The sequence below is a fragment of the Sminthopsis crassicaudata genome, chromosome 1 (genome assembly GCF_048593235.1).
Source record: "Sminthopsis crassicaudata isolate SCR6 chromosome 1, ASM4859323v1, whole genome shotgun sequence".
Taxonomy (NCBI): domain Eukaryota; kingdom Metazoa; phylum Chordata; class Mammalia; order Dasyuromorphia; family Dasyuridae; genus Sminthopsis; species Sminthopsis crassicaudata.
Window position 1 is genome coordinate 676,052,755 of NC_133617.1, and position 21,756 is coordinate 676,074,510.

At 32.9% G+C, this 21,756-nt stretch overlaps 1 protein-coding gene across 1 annotated transcript in view; it reads left to right on the forward strand.

The window, feature by feature from the left end:
- RAMP3 (receptor activity modifying protein 3) overlaps positions 1 to 21,756 on the forward strand; it is a 68,516-nt gene that overhangs the window by 12,055 nt on the left and 34,705 nt on the right. Inside the window, exon 2 of the mRNA XM_074283570.1 lies at positions 21,129 to 21,261. Within this exon, the coding sequence (XP_074139671.1) occupies positions 21,129 to 21,261 (133 nt within the window). The remainder of the gene's footprint in view (positions 1 to 21,128; positions 21,262 to 21,756) is intronic.

Consider the following 21,756-nt stretch of genomic DNA (forward strand, 5'->3'; position numbering starts at 1 on the left):
CCAATTAAGAGCCACAGGAAGGGGGAACATTTGATGTAGTCAGGTTCTTGTCAGGTGGGAGTGCAAGAACCAATAACTCAGGGAGAGAAATAAGCCTTGGAAAAGAAAGCACATACTTTATCCTCTGAAATGGGAGGCAAGAATGAAACAAAAAATTGATGCAAAAATGTTAAGGTAGAAAGGAGGAAAAACATTATTAAACAACTGTTCTGCAAGACACAGTGCTAGGTAATAAGAATAAAAACCAAACCAAAACAGTTTCACCCCTCCTTTCTACTCTAGTGGTGGTAGGGATAAATTATATATTGGGAGAAACAAATCTGATATAAATACAAGATCATGTATACTAATTCTTTGGTGAAAGAGACACTTATGTTACTACTACATTCTTGAATAAGACCTAAAAATACTTAAAACATTATTAATTATGTAGGTATTTAATACTTCTTGACTTTCTTGTTAGAGAAGGTATGGTTGGGGGCATAAAAATGGTGTTGGTACTGATGGTGAGCAGCTGGTGAGAAGAATGCTTCCAATAAAGGAAAGATTGGTTAGAGCTGGCACACATTGTGGACCACATGAGACACTCTCAATCAGTAGGGGCCAAGGTTGGGTGGAGATTAAGATTAGGGCAAGACTGCCAGAGTTGAAAGGGTTAAATCTTCCTGGATTATTTGAGAGTTGGTCGAATATGCATGAATATTTAGTACAAGTAAATTGTTCATTTATATTTTTTCTGCCTTTGGGTCAAAATTTAAATTGAGTTCTATGTTGTTTTGTCCAGAAAAACCGGGAGGAGGTTAATGACATTTCCATAAGAAAAAATAAAGACATAAAAAATGAAATGGTCTATAGGATCTAACACAACTCACATTGAAATGGAAACAAAATACAGGCTGGTCTTACAAATATTATGAACAAAAATTTTGTTTATCAGTAGCTGTTATTGTTTGTTCCGCTTAAGAAATGTTTGTTGAGTTATTTATTGAATTATTGACAATAGTATTAGTACATGCATGTGAAAGTGTGAATGTTAGTTTTGCAATTATATATCTTGTATTGTAAACGTTTTTCCAGATAAAATTAAACCATCTGGTTTTAGAGGGCTATTTTCCACCTTGTTTTAAAAATTACCTAATAGCTGAGGGAAAGAATACTGGATTTGTATGTAAGAGATTGAAATTATGACTCTCAAAATTAACTATGTGATTTTAAACAAGTTATTTATGTCTCCAAGTCTAAATTTCCTTATTGTAACTTGAGGATAAATTCTATTCACAAAATTGCTTATGGAAAGAAGTTTGAAGCTTACAAAATGAAAGAAATGTAAGCTGGTGATATTAAAAGAAATACCTTTGGTCACTTTTAGAGAAGAGAATATGTTTTATAGCAAAGGACATTACTGTTAAGGACCATGCCTAAGTGCATTATAAGGGGCAGGTCAATTCTCCAAGAGCCTCCACAGCTGTGAACATCTGAAGGCATTGCAAAGCAGCTTTACTGACACAGGTGTTGCTTGTGGACTGGGAAAATAAATTAGAGGCAGCGGGAAAAGGATAGAGGTGGATGGGGCCTCTCAGTGGGGAGGTCAGAGAACAGCAACTGCCTCTCAATCTCCTTGAATCACTATCATCCTCTCACACGAAGAGAAGAAAAGTCTACCAGAAGTAAAGCAAAGTTACATACTGTGTTCCCAATACAATACTGCTGAAATTAATTTATGGAGGTAGTGCCATACCAAATTACTGCAAGGGATGATTTTATACAATCAGAACAGGGCATTTTATCTTTTTTTTTGTGTTATGAATTCATAGTGAAACCTGTGGACTTCTTCCCAGGATAATGCTTTTAAGTGGATACAATAAAAATCATAGAACTACAAAAGGAAAGAATCATATTGAAATAGTTATTGAAATATTTAAAAAAAAAGAGATTATGGACTCCAGAATTAGAAAATATAATAGAATTTACCTGGAAGAATAAAGCTTTGAAAATCTCAAGGGAAATATGAGAAAATATAGAAATGAAGGGGTACTTAGTATTATCAAATCTGATTGAAATGGGGCTATAATCATAAAAAACTATTTAGTACTGGTTTTAAAAAATAGAAAAACTGATAAACTAATAAAACAGGCAAACATAGTAGCCTAGTGTTCATTGTACTCAGGGATACCAACAACTGGCCCAAAGACTGATTAAGTCTTTCTGGGAAAACTGGGAAGAAGTAAATGGCTAATATCTTGAATCATAAATAGTACTACAATAACCTCCAAATGGAAAATTACCTAAATATAAATGTTATGTCATAAAATAATTAGAAGTTCCTAGTATATCTATGGTAATGAAAATAATTCTTAATAAAACAAAGAATAAAGATGATTATAAAAATCAGGGGAGGGGGCACACATTTCGTGTACAGGGATTATTGCATTCTTTGTTGTGTACTCTCAACAGCCAGCATGGTTCAAGGCACATAGTAAGCCCTTAAATACTTATTGATTTGGCCTCTTGTAAAATGAGAATATCCAGCTATGTGGTTTCTAAGTTCTCATGCTTAATTGTTTAGTTTTCATGGCTTATAATTAGGGGCAAGGAACTTTGAGGGTCTTTTCCCAAATGAATGTTTTTGTGATGGTAAATTAGACCATTTTGTGTCACAATTATTGACTAGCCCTTAATTCTGTTGACTCAGACAAATTGAAGCCTGGGAAACACCTTGGTTTAGAAAGGCCAAGGCTATCTATAATGCATTTGGTTTCCTGAAAGTTTGTGCTGGAGGCCTGTCTATGTTTACTAGGTGCCTTGGAGGACATGAGCTGTCCATCAGCACTTTTGTGGTGTGATCAACCAGCCTTTTCTTTCTTTCTTTCTTTCTTTTTCTTTCTTTCTTTCTTTCTTTCTTTCTTTCTTTCTTTCTTTCTTTCTTTCTTTCTTTCTTTCTTTCTTTCTTTCTTTCTTTCTTTCTTTCTTTCTTTCTTTCTTTCTTTCTTTCTTTCTTTCTTTCTTTCTTTCTTTCTTTCTTTCTTTCTTTCTTTCTTTCTTTCTTTCTTTCTTTCTTTCTTTCTTTCTTTCTTTCTTTCTTTCTTTCTTTCTTTCTTTCTTCCTTTCTTCCTTCCTTCCTTCCTTCCTTCCTTCCTTCCTTCCTTCCTTCCTTCCTTCCTTCCTTCCTTCCTTCCTTCCTTCCTTCCTTCCTTCCTTCCTTCCTTCCTTCCTTCCTTCCTTCCTTCCTTTCTTTCTTTCTTCTTTTCTTCCTCCCCCCCCCCCCGCCTCAGATGTTTCTTGGGTGATGTTTTTATATTTTTTCCTGTTTAACGCTATATATAGCCTAGCCTGCTCATACTCAACATGTAGGTATTTCTTTTATTTATTGGATCTTACTTGGCATAATCCATTCTAGAAAATCTCCTCTCATCCCCAAACTTTTTAAATTTAAATTTGTATAAATCAATGTAATTAGAACTGATGGAATAGAGGGATCTTTTGAATTGATACCCTGAGTATATACTAAATAAACATAGACTTAGGGCCTTTTTTTTTTTTTTTTGGATTCATTTAATATTTTTAAATTAAAGCTTTATTTATAAAACATGCATGGGTAATTGACTTATGGTCTTTAACACAGCTTTCGTATCACATTGGTTTTTAAAAGAACAAATGTAGAACAATGAGAAGAACTATACATTTGACCAAAAAACCCTGACATTTAGAATATAGTTTTTAAGATAAAAAAGCATATTCTCTATAACAACCTATATGGTATACAGGCAGATATTTTTGTCCCTGTTTTTTAGATGAAGGTACAGGCTCAAAGAAATAATTTCCCCATAACTACATAGTAAATGTCAGAGTTGAGTTGAGATTTTAGGTCTTTTGATTTAGAGTTTGGCACTCTTCCCAAATATGGAAGTGGAATGTGTATGTTTGTGTATACAAGCCATACGTGGTACTATAGATGTGTGATTGTTCAGGGTGGTACAGCTTGGCAAACTGGGTAGAACTGGTCTTAGAATTAAGATTTTTATTGCTAAGCTGTTTATCAGTCAATAGAATGTTGCACTAGTCCCATAAGATGTTAAAAAATACTAACAGAAGGACATTGAAAAATTGGATAGAGGCTTTTTTGAAGGAAAATGGATAAAAATTGTCCAGGGTAGGCTATAAATTGTATCATTATATGGAGTACTCACATCAATGAAGCCACAGTTCCAATGAAGCATTATTCAATCCATGCTGATGTCTAGTGAACATTGCTTTCATTCCTAAGTACACACTAATCATCAAAAAAATCAATTATCCAGAAAAGAATGAAGAAACAATTCTCCATCAGATATGGATGGTTTCTGATATCACATCTGAGGAATTCTGTAAAATTTACTGGAAATTTGACATTAGGTTCGATAATCTGTAGTTACTAGAATCTCTTTTCCCCTCTCTAAATTGTAGCTCTAAATTATTTGTCTGTTTTCTGGAATGATACTTTTAAGTTTTTCACAATTTATCAAATTAATTTTTAGCAATCCTCCATTTATATATACAGATTTTTTCAGTATCAGATGGTGTAATTTATCTTTATCTAGACATTTGACCAAATTTAGACAGACTACTCTTAGTTTGTCTTCAACTTTTTATGGTGATTGGACTATTGAACACATTCTTTTATGGAGAAAATGGAAATAAAGGGGGAGGTAAGTAATTTTTCCTTCTTGTTAACAACATTATACCATCAGGATAACTAACTTATGTTTATCTGATATTTTTCAGTTTGCAAAGTATCTTCATTTGTCTTCTCATTTATCCCTTGTAATGACCCCAAGAGGTGGCTAGGGCAAGTGACAGCTTGGGCAGTCAGGGCATTATGTGAGTAGGTATAATAAAGGCTTTTAAGATTATACGTGGCTGTTCTTGAGCATGCTAGTGGTTATTAAGCTATAGATTCAAGAGATCATGGCCAGAGACCTTTGAAGGCCTCAGAGGAAGCGAGCCGGGTAGAGTTGACACTGCAAGGACAGTGGTCAAAGATACTCTGTTGGGCCTAGGACAGACTAGTAATTGTAACTGCCAGAAGTGCATGTTACAAATGGGTATCCTTCATATGAGGAAACCATGGGACTGTGTGATTAGGAATGGTGGGACCAGGACTTCTGGTTATTAGTCATCCCTTTTTTTAAGCTTTGTTGTTGTAGTTTGTCCTTCCTTCTTGAAGAGAACCATTGATATCAGGGTGAGGTTTTGACTTGGAAATGAATTAGATTTAAGTTGTGCAAAGTCATTAGCCTCTCTTCCAGAGCATTAGAGTCCAGTGGCAAGACATAGGTGAGATAACTGGCAGTGGTCCTGGATTCCGTGGAAGACCTCAAAGTTTTAAAGCTAACGTCTTTTCCAAGTCCCCAGTATGAGGCAACCCTCATCCAGTAGTTAAAGGCTAAATAAGAATTGCAGTAAGAGATGGCCTAGTTTGCCTTCACAAAAAATCAATCTGGGAGGGTCAGATCTTTTGAGTTTCTAGTCAGAACAGAATTTAGGCAGTGAGCTAAGGAATGTGGTTTGCATTGCCATTTGGACATACTGATTCTCAGTTAAAATCCCAATTTGCAAAGAAGTCACATTTTTAACAAGTTACTTGTTTTAAGGATAGAAACTTATCTCTTGGAGCATTCAGAGACAGCTATCAAAAGTATGAAAGAAAATTAAGGTTGAGAGACAAGTTTATTATTAAGACCCTACGCTTTTTGCCAAGTGGTGATTGACATTTTCTTGTCTCTGAAGATTACTGTCAGGATTTAAATTGTATAATTCTTCTCTTCTTTCTGATGTTGTGACAGCTTAGAATAGTAGAATTGGACTATTTTTCTTGACTTTTGCAGCAGAAACTAACCCTATGGGCTTTTGTGAGCATTGAAGTATGCATATGTGATTTTTTTCCCCCCCTCCAGTGGAACAAATGAAATCAATGCTCAAGAAAAGTCTGGTCTGAAGTTGATTCTGTTTAGAGAATTTTTTTCTCGTTGAAGAAAATAAGTCAGAGAAAACTGGCTTGCTCAGATGTTCTATGGATGAACATCATGCATGAATGTTTGATGTTTATTTCTTTAGTGAATTAAAAGGCAAAATATTTTTTAAAGGAATTACATGAGTGAATCAAATTTCTATTTCAGAAAATAACCATTTTTATGCAACTTATCCAAAGATGTGTGTATAGTTGGTAAAATGGGAATAGAAATGGGTATATTTGAATATTAGATTGGCTATATTTGCATGTTGATTTATGGCATAATCAAAAATGTTTATCCTTTTAAAAAAATGGATGTGGAGATTATCATTAATCTTCTAGACTCAAAAACTGCGTATTGATTTGATATTGTAGGAATTTGCTCTATTTCCTTTAGTCATTTGGTGCTATGTACCTGTCTCAATAATGCAAAGTGATTAGTTTCTTTACACCTTCCTGGGTAGTGGAAAGAACACTAGACTTGGGTTTAAAAAGTTAGGAAAAAACCAATTTAAGTCTTTGGTCTGTTGCCTATTAGCTGTTCAGTTTTCAATCACTTCATATCTCTGCTCTTGGTTTCCCCATTTTTAAAATAAGATAATTGGGTAGTCCAGTGCTTAGCATTTCCCAGTAAATAGTAAACACTTAATAAGTACTTTTTGATTGGCTGATAGTCCCAAATGTCTTTTCCAGTTCTAATATGCTATCCATCCTTGTAATAATTATGGAATGAGACTTGAAAGGAATTTCAGAAATTATCTAGTTCAATCCATACCTGCCCAGGAAATGCTTCCACATCTTTCTAAAGTTGGTACTCCTCTATTAGAAGGTTTTCCAAAAGTTCTGAATGATTACGTGTCAGGCATGGTATGAATGAATAAATGATTGAAAGAAAAAAAAGAACTTATTAAGCACTTATCAGTTAGATGCTGTGCTAGGCATTGGATACAAATACCAAAGTGATCTTCCTTGTTCTCTATTAACAGCTTAATAGGAAAGATTATTTCTATTTATGAAGGGAGGAAAAGAATAGGGAATGACTATCTGTCATCTATCTATCTAGTTTTATATATATGTATATATATATAACATATACATAGATATTTATATATTTCCCTATTATAGATATATAGTCTTTATTATTATGCATCATACATATGTATAAATGTTTGTATTTATATTTGTATTTATTTATTTATGAAGGGAGAAAAGAAACTATTTACTAAGTACCTACTGCATGCCAGGCACTCTGCTAAGCACTTGACAAATATTATCTCATTTGATTCTCTCAATAACCCTGGGAGATAAGGGCTATTATTATTCCTATTTTATGGTTCAGGAAACTGAGGCAGATAGAGGTTAAGTAATGCCTAGAATTATACAGCTATTAAGTATCAGAGTTCACATTTAAATTCAGGTCTTCCCAGCTCTAGATCCAGCACTTTATCCATTGGACTTTCTAGATGCCTTTAAAGAGGAGATAGCCAGGTAAAGAAATTTTAGTTTGGGTAGTAACAGGAATGTTGAGAGCAATCAGAGCAGTTGATTAGCATATATAAATTGTTAAGAAGCAATAGCATTGTTTGATTACTATTTCTGCAGCAAAGGATGGAAAATGGATGGAAAAAGAAAAGATTAAGCCTGGTGACAAGGGATGTGGAGTTGAATATGAAGCATCGTCTAGAATATGAAGCTGCTAAAAGGAAAGGAAACTATATTATGGTGGGCTTTCCCTTTTGGAATAAGTAGGACTGTGTGTCCCCTAAAATCCCTTCCAATTCTCAAATTCTGTAATTTTATGGTTATTCAGACACTTCTTTAAGACCTGCAGGAATGGAAACTTAATTCTTTCAATCATAATGCTTCAAATTTTAGAACTTATAAAAAAGAAAGACTACTCGCATTTATGAGTTTTAAACTTATATTTTGTTTGCCTTTATTGACTAGAGCTTGTTGACCTCCATCTTTCTCTTTGTTGTACATATTCCTTTACTTGCCATGAGAATTTGAGCTAGAAACCATAAACTGCTCTGGGCACTGAGATTTATTTGCAGACAATGGTTCCAATTTCTATTACTTTTATTGTATTTTCCTACTAACTTCTTAGTGTTCATTATTATTGTCATTGTCAATCCTCCTTACTAGATTCTGACAAAGAGATTTGTTCTAGTATTTGGATAAATATTTATACAGTATCTATTATATCTCTGAAACTGTTTGGTGCTGTGAAGAATACAAATAAATATAGCAGAGTAGAATAAGCCTTTGAAGTTATCTCTCCTTATAAGCATGACTAGGTGGTTCAGTGGTTAGAATGATGAGTCTGGAGTCAGGAAGACATGAGTTCAAAACTTAAATGTCTACTAGCTATGTGACATGGGGCAAGTTACTTAATTTCTCTGCCTCAATTTTTTTTCCTGTAAAATGGGAATAGTGACAGCACCCATCTCCCAGAGTTGTTGTGAGGCTAAAAACGAAACATTTGTTTTTTTCCAAAATATATATTTATATAATAAACTTTGCAAACCTTAAAGTACTGTAAAATGTTATTATCTCCATTATTCACCATTATTTTAAACAAATAGAGCAGAGTTGCTATTATCACTAAATTTATTATACTTAAAATAAATTATACATAATAGAGATATAGTCTTTCCTGTTATTGTTACATATGAGTATTTGCATTCACTGATGTTTGTCAGGTTCAGAAGAGAAAAAAAAAGAAAAACAAAAGCATTCTATAAGAATAAGATGTTTTTATTATTAACTCAACAAGTTATAATTTTCTTGCAAAACACTTAATCATGGAAAAAAAATAAAAAGAAAACCAAGTCTAATCTTCCTTCCTACATATCAAGAATCTGACTTGCATAAACCTACACAGGAAAAATGTGGATTGGTTCTCCTCTCTCTTATACTATAGCAGAATAATAGCCTGTTTTCTTTTTTTTGCTTCCAGCCTTAGCACAGTGTGAGATAATCTGCACCTACTGGGGATAATCTAGGGAATGGAGCACTGATCCCTCAATTCCCACTGCATCACTTTCAGAAATATGGATCGAAGGAGCACAGATGGAAAACAAGTGTGCAGCCTCTAGTCATCTCTACTCATGCAATCTTTGCTCTCATACTGTGCTCTGGGGCCTAAGAAGGATGCCAAGTTTATATTCCCCATCTGACAGGCACATCTCTGTATTGTCCAGACACAGGCAGCCAGACCTCACAGAAAGTGATTTCCCAAACCTGCCAAAGGGCTACAAGTTCAAAACCAGATGGTTGTATCTTATCATTTTTCTTCTTTAAAAGGAAGTTGCACAGTTTAATGTGCTAGAAGTTGAAACAAATTGGAAATTAGGAAAAGAGGATGAGGACTGAAAATATGGAAGAAAGTCAGAAAGATTCACAGAAGTAATAAAAAGAACCAAAAAAAGTCCTAAAATTTTACCACATAAAATTTATTTAAAATAATATTGCAGCTGTCTTTAAAAGCCTTCATGTACAATCACCATTTCTAGCCACAAAGGGCATCTTTCCAAATTGTATATGGAAATTGGTCGAATTTTAAAATGTAATTTGACTGAGTTAGAACTCAGCTAGGGTGGTACAGGGGATAGCATGCTGGGCCTGGAGTCAGAAAGAACATTTGAAATGAGTTCAAGTTGCTAGTCCAAGGTACTCAAAGATCTCTCTCTCCTTTAGTCTCGGAGGTGCTATCAGGATTTTTTTTTGGGAGAAATAACAAAATGAACGAGGTTTCAAAAGAGAGGAGATGGGCAAATATCTCAATTTTCTAAAAGGTAGGAAAGACTGACATTGAAAATCACATAGCAGTCCATATAAATTCACTTCTAGACACAGAGTCCTTTCCCTAGCATAACCCATTCAACCTTCAGGCAGCTGAATAGAGTATGATCTGGATCAGGGAGGTTTATTTTCCTGAGTTCAAATCTAGACATTATTACTTATTAGCCATGTGACCCTGGGCAAGAGATTTACCTCTGCCTCAGTTTCCACATTTTTAAGATAAGCTGAAGAAAGAAATGGAAAAACACTTGCATGTTTTCCAACAACATTCCAAATGGGATACAAAGAGTCAGACATGACTGAAGAACAACAAAATCAACATTTGTTATCTATTATTTAGATGAAGACATGGAAATCTTATTTATCACATTTGCAGAGGTCACAAAGCTGGAAGAGAGAGCTAACATTTTGGACAACAGAATCATGATTGAAGAAAAATATCAAAAACTTGAAATTCAAAGGTTCAAGGCAACTAAGTAGAATTTAAAGAGATTTAAATTCTTGCACTGGGATTTAATAAATTGTTGTAATAGTACATGACAGGGGGGACTGAGTTTGGTGATCAATTTATGTGAAAAAACATTTAAGAATGATAGCTGACCACAAGCAAGCAAATCAATGTGATAACTGTACTTTGGAAAAAAAACACCTGCAAACATAATATAACCATTAACACAATCATGGGCTGCATTAATATGAAATGGCAAGAAATAATACATTGATTATATTCTTTGTTGATCAATCTATTTTCAAATGATGTAATGTGTTATCACATTTTAAGGAAGACCAACATAAAACACAATCCACACTGAAGAAATATTTTACTTAGTAACTGCTGTATTGTATTAAAACTGTTGGGTATTTAGGAACTAGTCAGTGCAATGAAGGGCTGAAGTTAGTAGTACATTTAACTAGAATAAGGGTAGTATAAGGGGAGGTATTTTAGTTGTCCTCTAATATTTTATGAGTTATAATATAGAAGAGGTAGTTGACATGTTCCATGTTTTTTCAAAGTAGGAAACTATAAGGAATCAAATTTTGACAATATGAAAAAGATATTTCCAACAATTAGAATTGTTTGACAATGGAACCTTATGAGGTAGAGTTCTTCATAAATATAGCTATTAGAACCAGTGCTACATGGCATACATATGGTGACAGCTGTTCAAGGTATTAATTTGTGCACACTTTATACATTCCATACACAAAAAACAATGATTTATTATGTGACATTGTAGATCTCTATTGTATATATTCTGAATATCCGACTGTTGTCTTCTGTGCATTTTTTAAATGTTTCATCGACTCTATTTTTTATTTCTTTCTATTTCTAATCATGGTCTATTCTCACTCTCCTATCTCAAATAAAAGTTCTCCCCCATAATGTGTGGTTGGTTTTTCAAAGGATGGTGTCTACATGCATTATCTCTTGGAACCTCAAAAATTTCAATCCAGTAAGGTAGGTGGGGGGAGAGCAGGTGGTTTTGTTCCCATTTTATAAATGAGTAAATGGGCATAGAGAAGTTTAATGACTTCCTCAAACTTATTTTTGCTATAAAGGAGAAGAAGAAAAAAAATCATGAGATTTCAATAGAAAAATTGTGCAGATCTTTAGGGACCCCAAGTTGCTTATTGTTGCATATTATATCTGATATTTCTTTTTTTTTAATACCAGTATTCTTCTAGCAATGCTATATGGCTGCAAACAACAGAATTCAGTGAATTCATGCATGTTAAAATTGCAGGATATCAAGTGCAACAGGAAAAAAAATGCAAAGTGGAAATAATAGACTGAAGTATATTACCAATGATGCCTTATGTTCTTGTAGAGGTTTAGGACATCAAAAATATTCAAGAAGTGAGTCAATCTTGAAGTGAGAATGAGAGATAACAGATGGATAGATTGAGGTCATTTTGGTTTTCAAAGAAGTATTACTAGAGCCCCAGAGGGCTCTAGTGCATCTTCTATGGAAAGAAGTGGAAAAAAAGTCATACAAATGGAATTTCTACCTGTATTGGTAACAAAGGCCAAGGCACTGATCTGATTACAGATATTGAAATGCGGAAATAGTGCTTTGTAGCTTATAAATGTGAGATGTCATTCAGTCCTCTTGACAACATTATGAAACAAATAGTGTAATTATCCTGGTTAGGAAACTGAGGTTTGAAGAGATTTTTTTTTGGGGGGGGCTTTACCCAATGTTATACAATTAGTTTAGTGTTAGAAGTGAGGCTTCAAACCTAGTCTACTAACTAGTAATCCAGTGAGTTTTTTTTTCTTAACTAACTCACAATGAATGTGCTCAAGAAGTTTTATATAGTAGCAATGTATGAAGGCAGTGAGGGTACTCGATGAGAATAGACTTTCTTCTCCAATGGAATGAAGTGTCACCATGGATACAATTCTGGGCTTAGAGTCAGGGGAGTTCATATCCTTCATCAGATACTTACTAGCTGTTGGATCCTGGACAGATCCTTTAATCTCTGTCTGCCTTAGTTTCTTCATCAATAAAATGAGGGATTGGACTCCAAAGGCTTTTAAGATCCTTTATAGCATTCTAAAGCTATGATGCTAGTTTCAAGTATGATCCTATGACACTATGAATTGAATTATTTTACATATAATTTTTTATTGTTGGTCTTGTCCATCACAGGTAACAGGATCATGAACCAGTTTTCCCATGGAAATTGTTCCCCCCCCGCCTTTTTTTTCCCTTTTGGGTCCATGATAGCTTTCCTCAATTTTTTTTTCCCACCTGACTGGGGATTGGTTTGTAAATCAGGATTGGGAGGAGAATAATACTTTTTAAAAATTAAGAATTAAACTGACATTTTTAGGACCTGGATTTTTTTTGGTGAGTTTTTAAAAAATTATAGATATCATATATCTATATAGATCTATAAATAAAAGATATTTTTAAAAAAATTTGAATTTTTCATTAATCATGAAAATTATGAATGGCTCAACCATAAGCACGCTAAAAATGTGAACTTATACTGGTTTTTTTTTAAACTATTTTTTTTCCATTTTCTAGTCTTGCATTTTATCTATAATTACTTAGGTTTATTTTTGAATAAGTTTCTAGAGTCAGAAGTTTAAGTCCTTACTCTACTGGCTGTATGGTTTCAAGCACAGCAGTGTTCCTTTTTGGGCTTTTCATATAAAAATCTTTAAAATCACATAACCTTCCTTAGCTCATTAGAACCTTTTCTAGCTCACTGAGACTTTCCCCCCTTCTTTTAATTACTATGTACTTACTTTGTAGCACTTATTTTTCAATTTAGTTTTTACTTAATTTTTACTTAAATTTATAATTTTCCAACTAGTTTTACAAGGTCTCAATATTTTCTTAAAGGGTCTTTCTGGCTCTGAAGTTTTATAAATAATAATAAATTAATTATGAACAAACATTTTTAGATGAACAACTCCTAGATATTAAACTTCAAAAATTTGGAAAGTCAGACCTAGGTTTTAATAATGTGAACATTTAATGTTTGATACCCTTCAATTTCATGCTACTAAAATTTTAGGTTTTAGCTACTTTAATTATTAAGGCTTGCAGGGTAAGCATGGCCAAGTCAATGCCACTCTGATAAAAAGGTATGTTTCTAATTTTTGGAATAGTTGTAAATGTAAGAAACCTAAATAAACCTAGATTTTTAAGATAAGACAATTGAAATGAGCTTGGCTTGTTTCTGCATTTTATAGAATTCTCTTTCATTTTGTGTGTTCCTAAGAATAATGGGATGTTTCCTACTCGGAAAAATACCATCCCAGAAAAGTCTGACTTTTCAGTTGGCAGATTCTCAGGGATGAATCTCTTCACTAACAGGCTAAAAATATTCTCCTTGCTCCAGTTGTTTGCTTCTCTACACTGCACTTTCATTGTCTTGAAACAATTCATTTTTAGTGAGATATACTCCTCCGGGAGAATTTCTCTGTCCAAATTAGAGTTCAAATATATATTTTTAAATTTTCCTCCCATATTTATTTTATTTAAAGAAACAGAATAAAGAAAAAGAAAAACAGAAAAGGAATATTAAAAAAATGAAATAAAATATTTTTTGGTTTTTGTTGATAGGAAGTTCTGAAAATTGTAAGTTTATCAAATGTCCATTTTTTTCTTGTTCAATATTTCAGATAATTTTGCTGGATATATTTTTGGCCACAGGCCTAGTTCTTTTGATTGTTGGTAGATATGATTCCAGGACTTGTGGTCTTTTATTGTGGCTGCTTATAAGTCCTGTATAATTCTAATTATAGCTCTAATATTTTAAAATTTTCCTTGTTTATTGCAAAATATTCCTTTTAATGGAGTTTTTGAATTTGGTGATAATATTCCTATGTGTTTTCTACAAAGGATCTTATGGAGATGGTGATTGGTAGATCAGCTCAATTCTTAAGGATTGTCTCGTAATTCTGTCTTTTTTCTTTTCTCGGAAACTTTGCTATTTAAAATAATTTAATATTTTAAATTTAATTTAATAAAAATATTTTGAAATAAGTATTTTTGTTTTCTTTGTGTCTTCTCTAGGAACATTGAGCTTATATTTCATTCTTTTGATATTTACTGCGTTCTTCCTATGTTTTTAGCCCTTGTAAAGGGCAGGGAGGTGAGGGAAGAAGAAAATAAGGAAGAATCATTCTTGTTCTACCTTTGAAGACATTGTAAAACTAGTTGGAAAATTATAAATTAGGTAAAAATACAAGCTAAAATGAAAAATGAGTGTTTCACAGTAAATAAATAGTAACTAAGAGAAGGAAAAAAAGTCTCAATGAAGTAGGGAAGGTTCCAATAAACTGCTATGGTTAGGGAAGGAATCACCAAGGTTGTGTGATTTGATCTGGGCAATTCTAAATGATTAGATGAAGAATAAGGATTAGTGGGAGCAGGAGATGATATTTGTAAATATCCTGTTAAATTATGTTTGATTAAGATAAAGTTCATGACTTACTTAAACTTTGTTTTTACCCTGATATACAAAAGATGCCTAATAGTTGTTATATAATTTTAACACAGTTATATAATGTCTTATAAAATCTAATGTTATGTAAGCCATGTTATATAGTACTTATTAAATAACTATATGTAATAATATAATAAATAATTGAACATGATATAAAAAATCAACAATGTCAATAATACCAATCAATAATAAAGCACATAATTATACAACCTTGTGGAGATCTTTAAAATGGACAAAGTACTTTCCCTATAATGGTCCTGTGAGATAGGCAATACAAATATAGATATTCAGAAACTGAGGCTTAGAAAACTGAAGTAATCTTCCCAAGGTCTCAGAACTAGTAAATTTCAGTTTTAGGACTTGGACCCCATCCCTGGGCTTGCCTTTGCTGTGCTGAATTTGTATTAAATGAGTAAAAGCTTAGTCATGAAAATAAATAGCACAATCGGAGTACATCAATTTGATTTGAAAGAGAATTTGTTAGAAATGTAAAGACAGAGATTTAACAAAATAGATTGGGTCACATTACAAACTCCAGGCTCAGAAGTTTGGACTTGATTCTATAGATAATGGAGAATAATTTTATATTTATTATGAGAGCAGTGATGTGATGATGGTTGGAGTTGTTTTTGGTCACATTTTAAATGGAGAGAATTTTCATTCTATTACAGAAGAGTGAATTTCTTCATTTTAGCATATAGTATAGGAACAAGAAAACATCTATGATGTCCTTAGAGATAGCTGGTGGCAAAAGGACCAAACTAATTCTATTTTGTGACTTAAAGTTTGATAGTGACTAAAAACTTTGTTGATATGATTTTGGGTAAATACCACAAAGCGTTCTATTCAACTTGTAGTTAGTACCCTTTGGTTTGGTGTTATTCTGGCTATCAGAAAGAAATAATGCCCTTGTTGCTCAAGATTATATGGCCTAATATGTTCCTCATTATTAACTATAAGAAAGCATTATTCTGGGGGGCATTTAGGTGGTGCAGTGAATAAAGGACCAGACCTGAAGTCAGGAGGATCTGAATTCAAATCTAGTCTCAGACATTTAACTTCCTGGCTGTGTGACCTTGGGTAAGTCACTTAACCCCAATTGTGTCAGAAAAAAAAAGAAAGAAAGCATTATTCAGTGTCCTTGCATCTACTGAGGGGCTCTGGATCCAATTTGTTATGTAATGGTGTGCCTTGCTAATAAATCAACATGCTCAGATTTAAATGTGTTGCTATTTATTTATTTCACTCATGACAACTGGCAAGCCAGTCAGGAGGTTGAGAGAGGGATGCTGGCCTCCAAGATAGCCTCTTTGAAAAATCTCCTAGAATGCACCAAGAGACTTCTTCATGGAGGACTGCCATGGAGGTTGGACTCCCTCTTGACCTCAATTTCAACTTTTTGAGCTAAGGTAAGCTTCCACATTATAGGAAAAGTCCCTTAAGGCAAGGCTCTTGAAGAAATAATGGGATCCAGTAGTAGCATACTGAAAGGAACCTCTCTGGAGAAAGCCCTCATATTTTGGAACCAGGGAAAGCTCCCAGTTCAAGTAGGAATAAAAAAAAAGTGAGTTATTAAATTGTGTAAAATTTACACTAAACCTACAAGAGATTTAGTTGGTAAATATTTTGGATTAAATTTTGTATTTTAGATTACTGTATATTAAAGAAATTGGAATTATCTATTAAAGAACTCCATACCTACCAAATGAATTATTGGTTTTACTGGGATGCTCTATCTAATGGATCATGCCCTTTGCTTCTTAAAGGGCCCATTTTTATTTCTCAAATTAATAATTTTGAGATTACTTTAAAAATTGTATACGATGACTTTTGATTAAACTTTCAGTGGGATATAAGAAGGAAAACTTTGCCAAAGAGTACATCTATGAGTCTGTTTTATTTGTTTTGTTTAGGATAAATGTTGCAAACTTCTTCTTTTGGCCTGATCAGTTAAAGGAAAGACAATGCATTTTTCTGAGGAACTTTGTTTATGTCTCTCTGCCCGCTGTTTTTTTTTTTTTTTTTTTTTTTAAACTCTGGCTAAATTGAGGAGGCAAACAAGAGACTTAAATAAGAACAAAGGGAATCTTTTTTCCTAATCTGCAGAAATTTAATTAGAGACTATATATGTATGTATGTGTGTATATATATGTATATGCATATACATACATACATACATACATATATATATATATATATATATATATATATATATATAAAACTGACTTTCCAAATTGCACTTTGAATGTTTTCTTATAACTGTTGAATTATTTTAGTGAGTTTTCCATAAATATTTGTTTTAAGAAAAAGTAAAAATAAGACTCTCTGAAAGTTGCATAGAAACAGACCAAGAAAAGAGAGTAGTTTTTACATCAGAAAACAACTTAAAGCAAGTAAAATCTAATTTGGAAGAATGTTTTATGTTTTCTTTTGTGAGTGATAGAATATAACTTAATTGTTTAGGTGAACTAAAAGCACTATAAAACTTATGCTAAATTCTTAAAGGGAAAAAATTCAGTGGAAAGAACAAAATCTCAATGGAAGTAAAGATTGATTCTAGAAATAGTTTGGGATATAACTGGGAAATAAATAATAGAGGAATTAAGCAAATAGAAGCAAGTAGAAAAAAGAATATGAAAGAAACAAGACAGATGAAGCTAAGGAAGTGGTAGTCTGCACTGAAAGTGTGAATAGACAGTTTAACTATAAAGTGTTTTGAAGTTTTGGAAAGGAAGAGTTGAGGAAGGCTTTTGATCTCATTGACATAAGAAGGATATGAGAAACTACTTGATTATTCCTTGTGATATGGAAAATATGAAGATATAATTGCATTGTTGAATTATTTAAGGATAGAAAACTAAAATTCTGTCTTAGGATCATTAGAAGGATATATTTTAGTCCCCATGTAGGGAATATACATTTATAATTAAAAAGGGGTGAAAATATAGGACTAACTTTTAAATCTTTGGCAGTAGGCTAGGTAGAAGTAACTGATAAAATATTACCATTTGAAATTGTAAACCCAAACTTGATTTGGTTGAATTTTTTTCCTTAAATTATGTGTTCTCATTTATGGTGAGATTATTTTATTAGGATAATTGTGGTAAATCAGCATTAAATGCCAAATACGTTTGAGTACATGTATCAGGAAGCCTGAATTCAGATATGGTCTCAAATTTTTTGACTCTTCCACTTGAAGAAATTCATCTTTGTTTATCCCAATTTCCTAATCTGTAGAAGGATAATAACACTTATTTATGATGGCAGTTGGGATGATCAAGTGGTTGTTAAAGGCTTAGCACAGTGTCTGATACATGAAAATCCTATAAAAATGTTAGTAAATATAAATACTTTTGAATACATCATAATGCTCTTGAATGCAATAAATATAGTATGCAGGCACTGATTTTCTATGTAGGATAATTTAGAAATGCATTAAATCAAATTAATGCCAATAGAGTGTTTTATTTCATGTTTTAAATACATGCTATCACGTGTTATTTTCTTTAAATTGTAAAATTTAGTGAATTCATCATTAGATTAGGCAGGAAGCTCCTTTTCTAGTAGCATTATGGTTGAAATAGTATATTAAAATTTCTTTTTTAATTTGCATTCTGTTAAGATTATTAATTGACCTGTTAAAAGTACATAGTAAAAATGTTTGAAAATGGTTAAATATTTAATGAGATATTTTGCTTTTAATTAAATAACAAGAAGAAGAATAACAATTTACTATGGGAAGAAAGAGTAGCAAAGTTATATTAATTGTTACTGCACATCTGAGAAAATTATAATATTCTAATCCTAAACTGTGATTAATGAAAATTTTCTATTTAAGATAAAATTTGATTTGTTCTAAGTTTTTATTTCAAGTATGATTATGTGGATTATTCGGATTGTCCACTATTCAAAGGGAATGCCATGTGTGGTGAAATGTGAGAACTTATACAATCCTTGGGAAAAGTTCAGGGGACAACTTTGTGTAGATAAAGGTTAGAGCCTCTTGACTCACTTTCCCTATTATGGTTAATTCTGAACCTAGCTTTTGATTCCTTGTGAAAAATGCAGAGCTAGGTTGTGTGACTGTCTGTTAAGTACTCTTAGAAGCAAGCAGAACTAAGGGAATTTTCATTCATTATGGCTTATTATTATTATGTAAGTAATTATATTATTATACATAATATATGTAATTATTATATTATATGTTATAACAATTGACCTTGTGACAATCTTGAAATCAACATAATCATGTCCCTCCTTTTTCCTTTCATAGCAAATTTTTGTAAACAAAGTAGGTAAATAGTGGAAGTTTTGTGCAATACTAATTTTTTAATGAAGAGACTAATACAGAAACAACTCTGAGTTACTATAACAGGGATGCAAATATGAAAAATCTTACCATTTCAATCAACTAATTATTCATGTATAAGAGTACTCATTCTTTTAGGATGATTTAGGGGTAATATTCTCATACAGAAGAATTTACAATTTATATCTGAAAGCAACAGGTTCAGTTTATATATATGTGTGTGTATACACACACACACACACACACACACACACACACACACACACACACACACACACACACACCCGAGATGTGTCTGTATATGCATCTCTCTATTTCTCTCTATCTATATTTCTATAATTGCTTTCCAGTTGTTTCAGAACCATAATATTCAAATTGGTTTTCACCACAAGAAATGGTTAGAGAAAGACGTTATACTATGTTTGCTTTTCTAATAACTAGTTCAGGTTGCAGATTTTAGAGAATTAGCTAGGTATCTCTTCAAGTGTCTTGGAACCAGAGAAGCAAATCTGTTAGGAGGAATCTTCTTCAGAATGCTGCCTTGAGAATGAGACCAAATGCTGAATGTTCAAGGGAAGGTATTTCTGGGAGCCAGATTACTACCAGGGATGTCTGGAACTAAAGATGAACTGTGCTGATTAAATGAGCATAGATTACCAGGTACAAGGACACTGAAATAACTTCAAGTCTTTTTGCAACATGGTAAAAACCTGCTCATTATTGTATTGTTTCAGTCTTCTGTTTCATGGTATTTGCTGATTCTTGGTTACTTTCTTGTTGTTGAGTCGTTTCAGTATGTAGTAGTTTGTCATTTTCTTCTCCAGCTCAATTTACAGATGAGAAACCTGAAGCAAACAGGGTTAAGTGACCTGTCCAGAGCTACATAACTAGTAAGTATCTGAGGCCCGATTTGAATTTAGAAAGATGTCTTCCCAACTCCAGCCAGGCATTCTATGCACTGCATCATCCGGCTTAAAGACATATAAATCTTCCCTTTTAAATTAGTAAGTGTTTAAATAAGTGACTCATGGGGGAGGGAAATGAAAAACCAACTAACTAATTTTGTGACTTAAACGTCTATATTCCTGTAAAAACTTTATTCACATGATTGTCAATGAAATACCACAAAATGCTCTTTATAATGTGCAGTTAGTACCCTTTGGGTTTGTCATGTTCCAATCAGAAAGAAGTGTCCCTGCTGCTTAATATGTTCCTCATTGTTAACTATAAAAAAGTTTTGTTAACTGTTATTCAGTGTCCTTGTAATTACTGGGGAACCTGGAATTCAACTTGTTATGCAACTGGACAGTTTGTTAATAAATCTACATACTCAGATTTAATTACTTCATCCTTACCAATTTAATTCGAAATAGTGGTGCAGCACAAAGTAGGCTGAGCTTGAAATTTGGAAGATCTGCATTCTTAGCTTGGCAAGCCTGGAAAAGTCACCTCGTCTCTATTGGCCTCAGTTCTCCTCATCTGTAAAAATGTGTATTATAAGAATATCTACTTTACAGGGTTATTGTGCACACTGGACTTGGAACTGGAAAGACTTGAATTCAAATCCTGCTTTAGACACTTAAGCTTATGACTTTGTGCAGCTTCAGTTTTTTAATCTCTAATAGGAGGATAATAATACCTACTCCACAAAGTTGTTAGGATCAAATATAATAACATATGTAAAGCACTTTGCAAACCTCAAATATAAATGCTAGCTATTATTATTGTTATTTTCCTTTAATTTCATTAGATTAATTTATAAATATTTATTTCTTTATCCTTTGTTTGTGTTAGAGGCACAATCTTTCCAAATATAGTATTTCTCAGGCAGTATTCTGGGATTGGGAATACTGATTTGTTTGTTTCCCTAAAATCACTTTGAATGTCTGCAACCTTACATTCACTGGGATGTGTGTGTGTGTGTGTGTGTGTGTGTGTGTGTGTAGAATTTTAGATACTGGACATATCAAAGTGATGGCATTGCCTGAGCTCTATGGGATCGTTTAATATTTTGCTATTTTGATCTAGGTATTTATATTTGTATTTACTTTTTTCCAGGTGCTTCTCAAAGAACAAGTGGTTGCAATGAAACACTTATGCTGGAAAGATTACCTGCATGTGGCAAAGCATTTGAAGACATGATGAAGAAAGTGGATACAAAGAATTGGTGCAACTTGACTGAATTTATCACGTAAGTTCTTGTAATGGTTGAACACATCGGGCCTTGGTTTTATATTTGTAATATAAACTCTTCATGAAAAACTTCATGGGGCTAACCTCCTAGAATTCTGCCCCAGAGACCTGGACCTTATTGAGTTACTCCAGGATATTCTTACTGAAATTTATTAGGTGAGGCTACATAATGGCTGAATTGACTTTCCATTAACTGAACTGTTTATCTTTGTACATCATGAGAAATCTTGGAAACTCCAGGACATTTCATAACTTCATTGTGTTCTGTTGAAAAGTATTTAAAAAGTGAATGCTGAAAATTTATCTATGCATATGTTTTGAAAATAAGAAGCTTTATAAAATTTCAGAAAGGGAGATATGTATTCTTTAAAGAACCAAGTTATTTTTGGAGCCTTAAAAATATATTTGGTCTAGAATAATCTAATCCTAAGCGTTTTGGTTAATAAAAGGAACTAAGTATTTAGGTATAAATTTTTGCTCAGAAAGAAGGGCA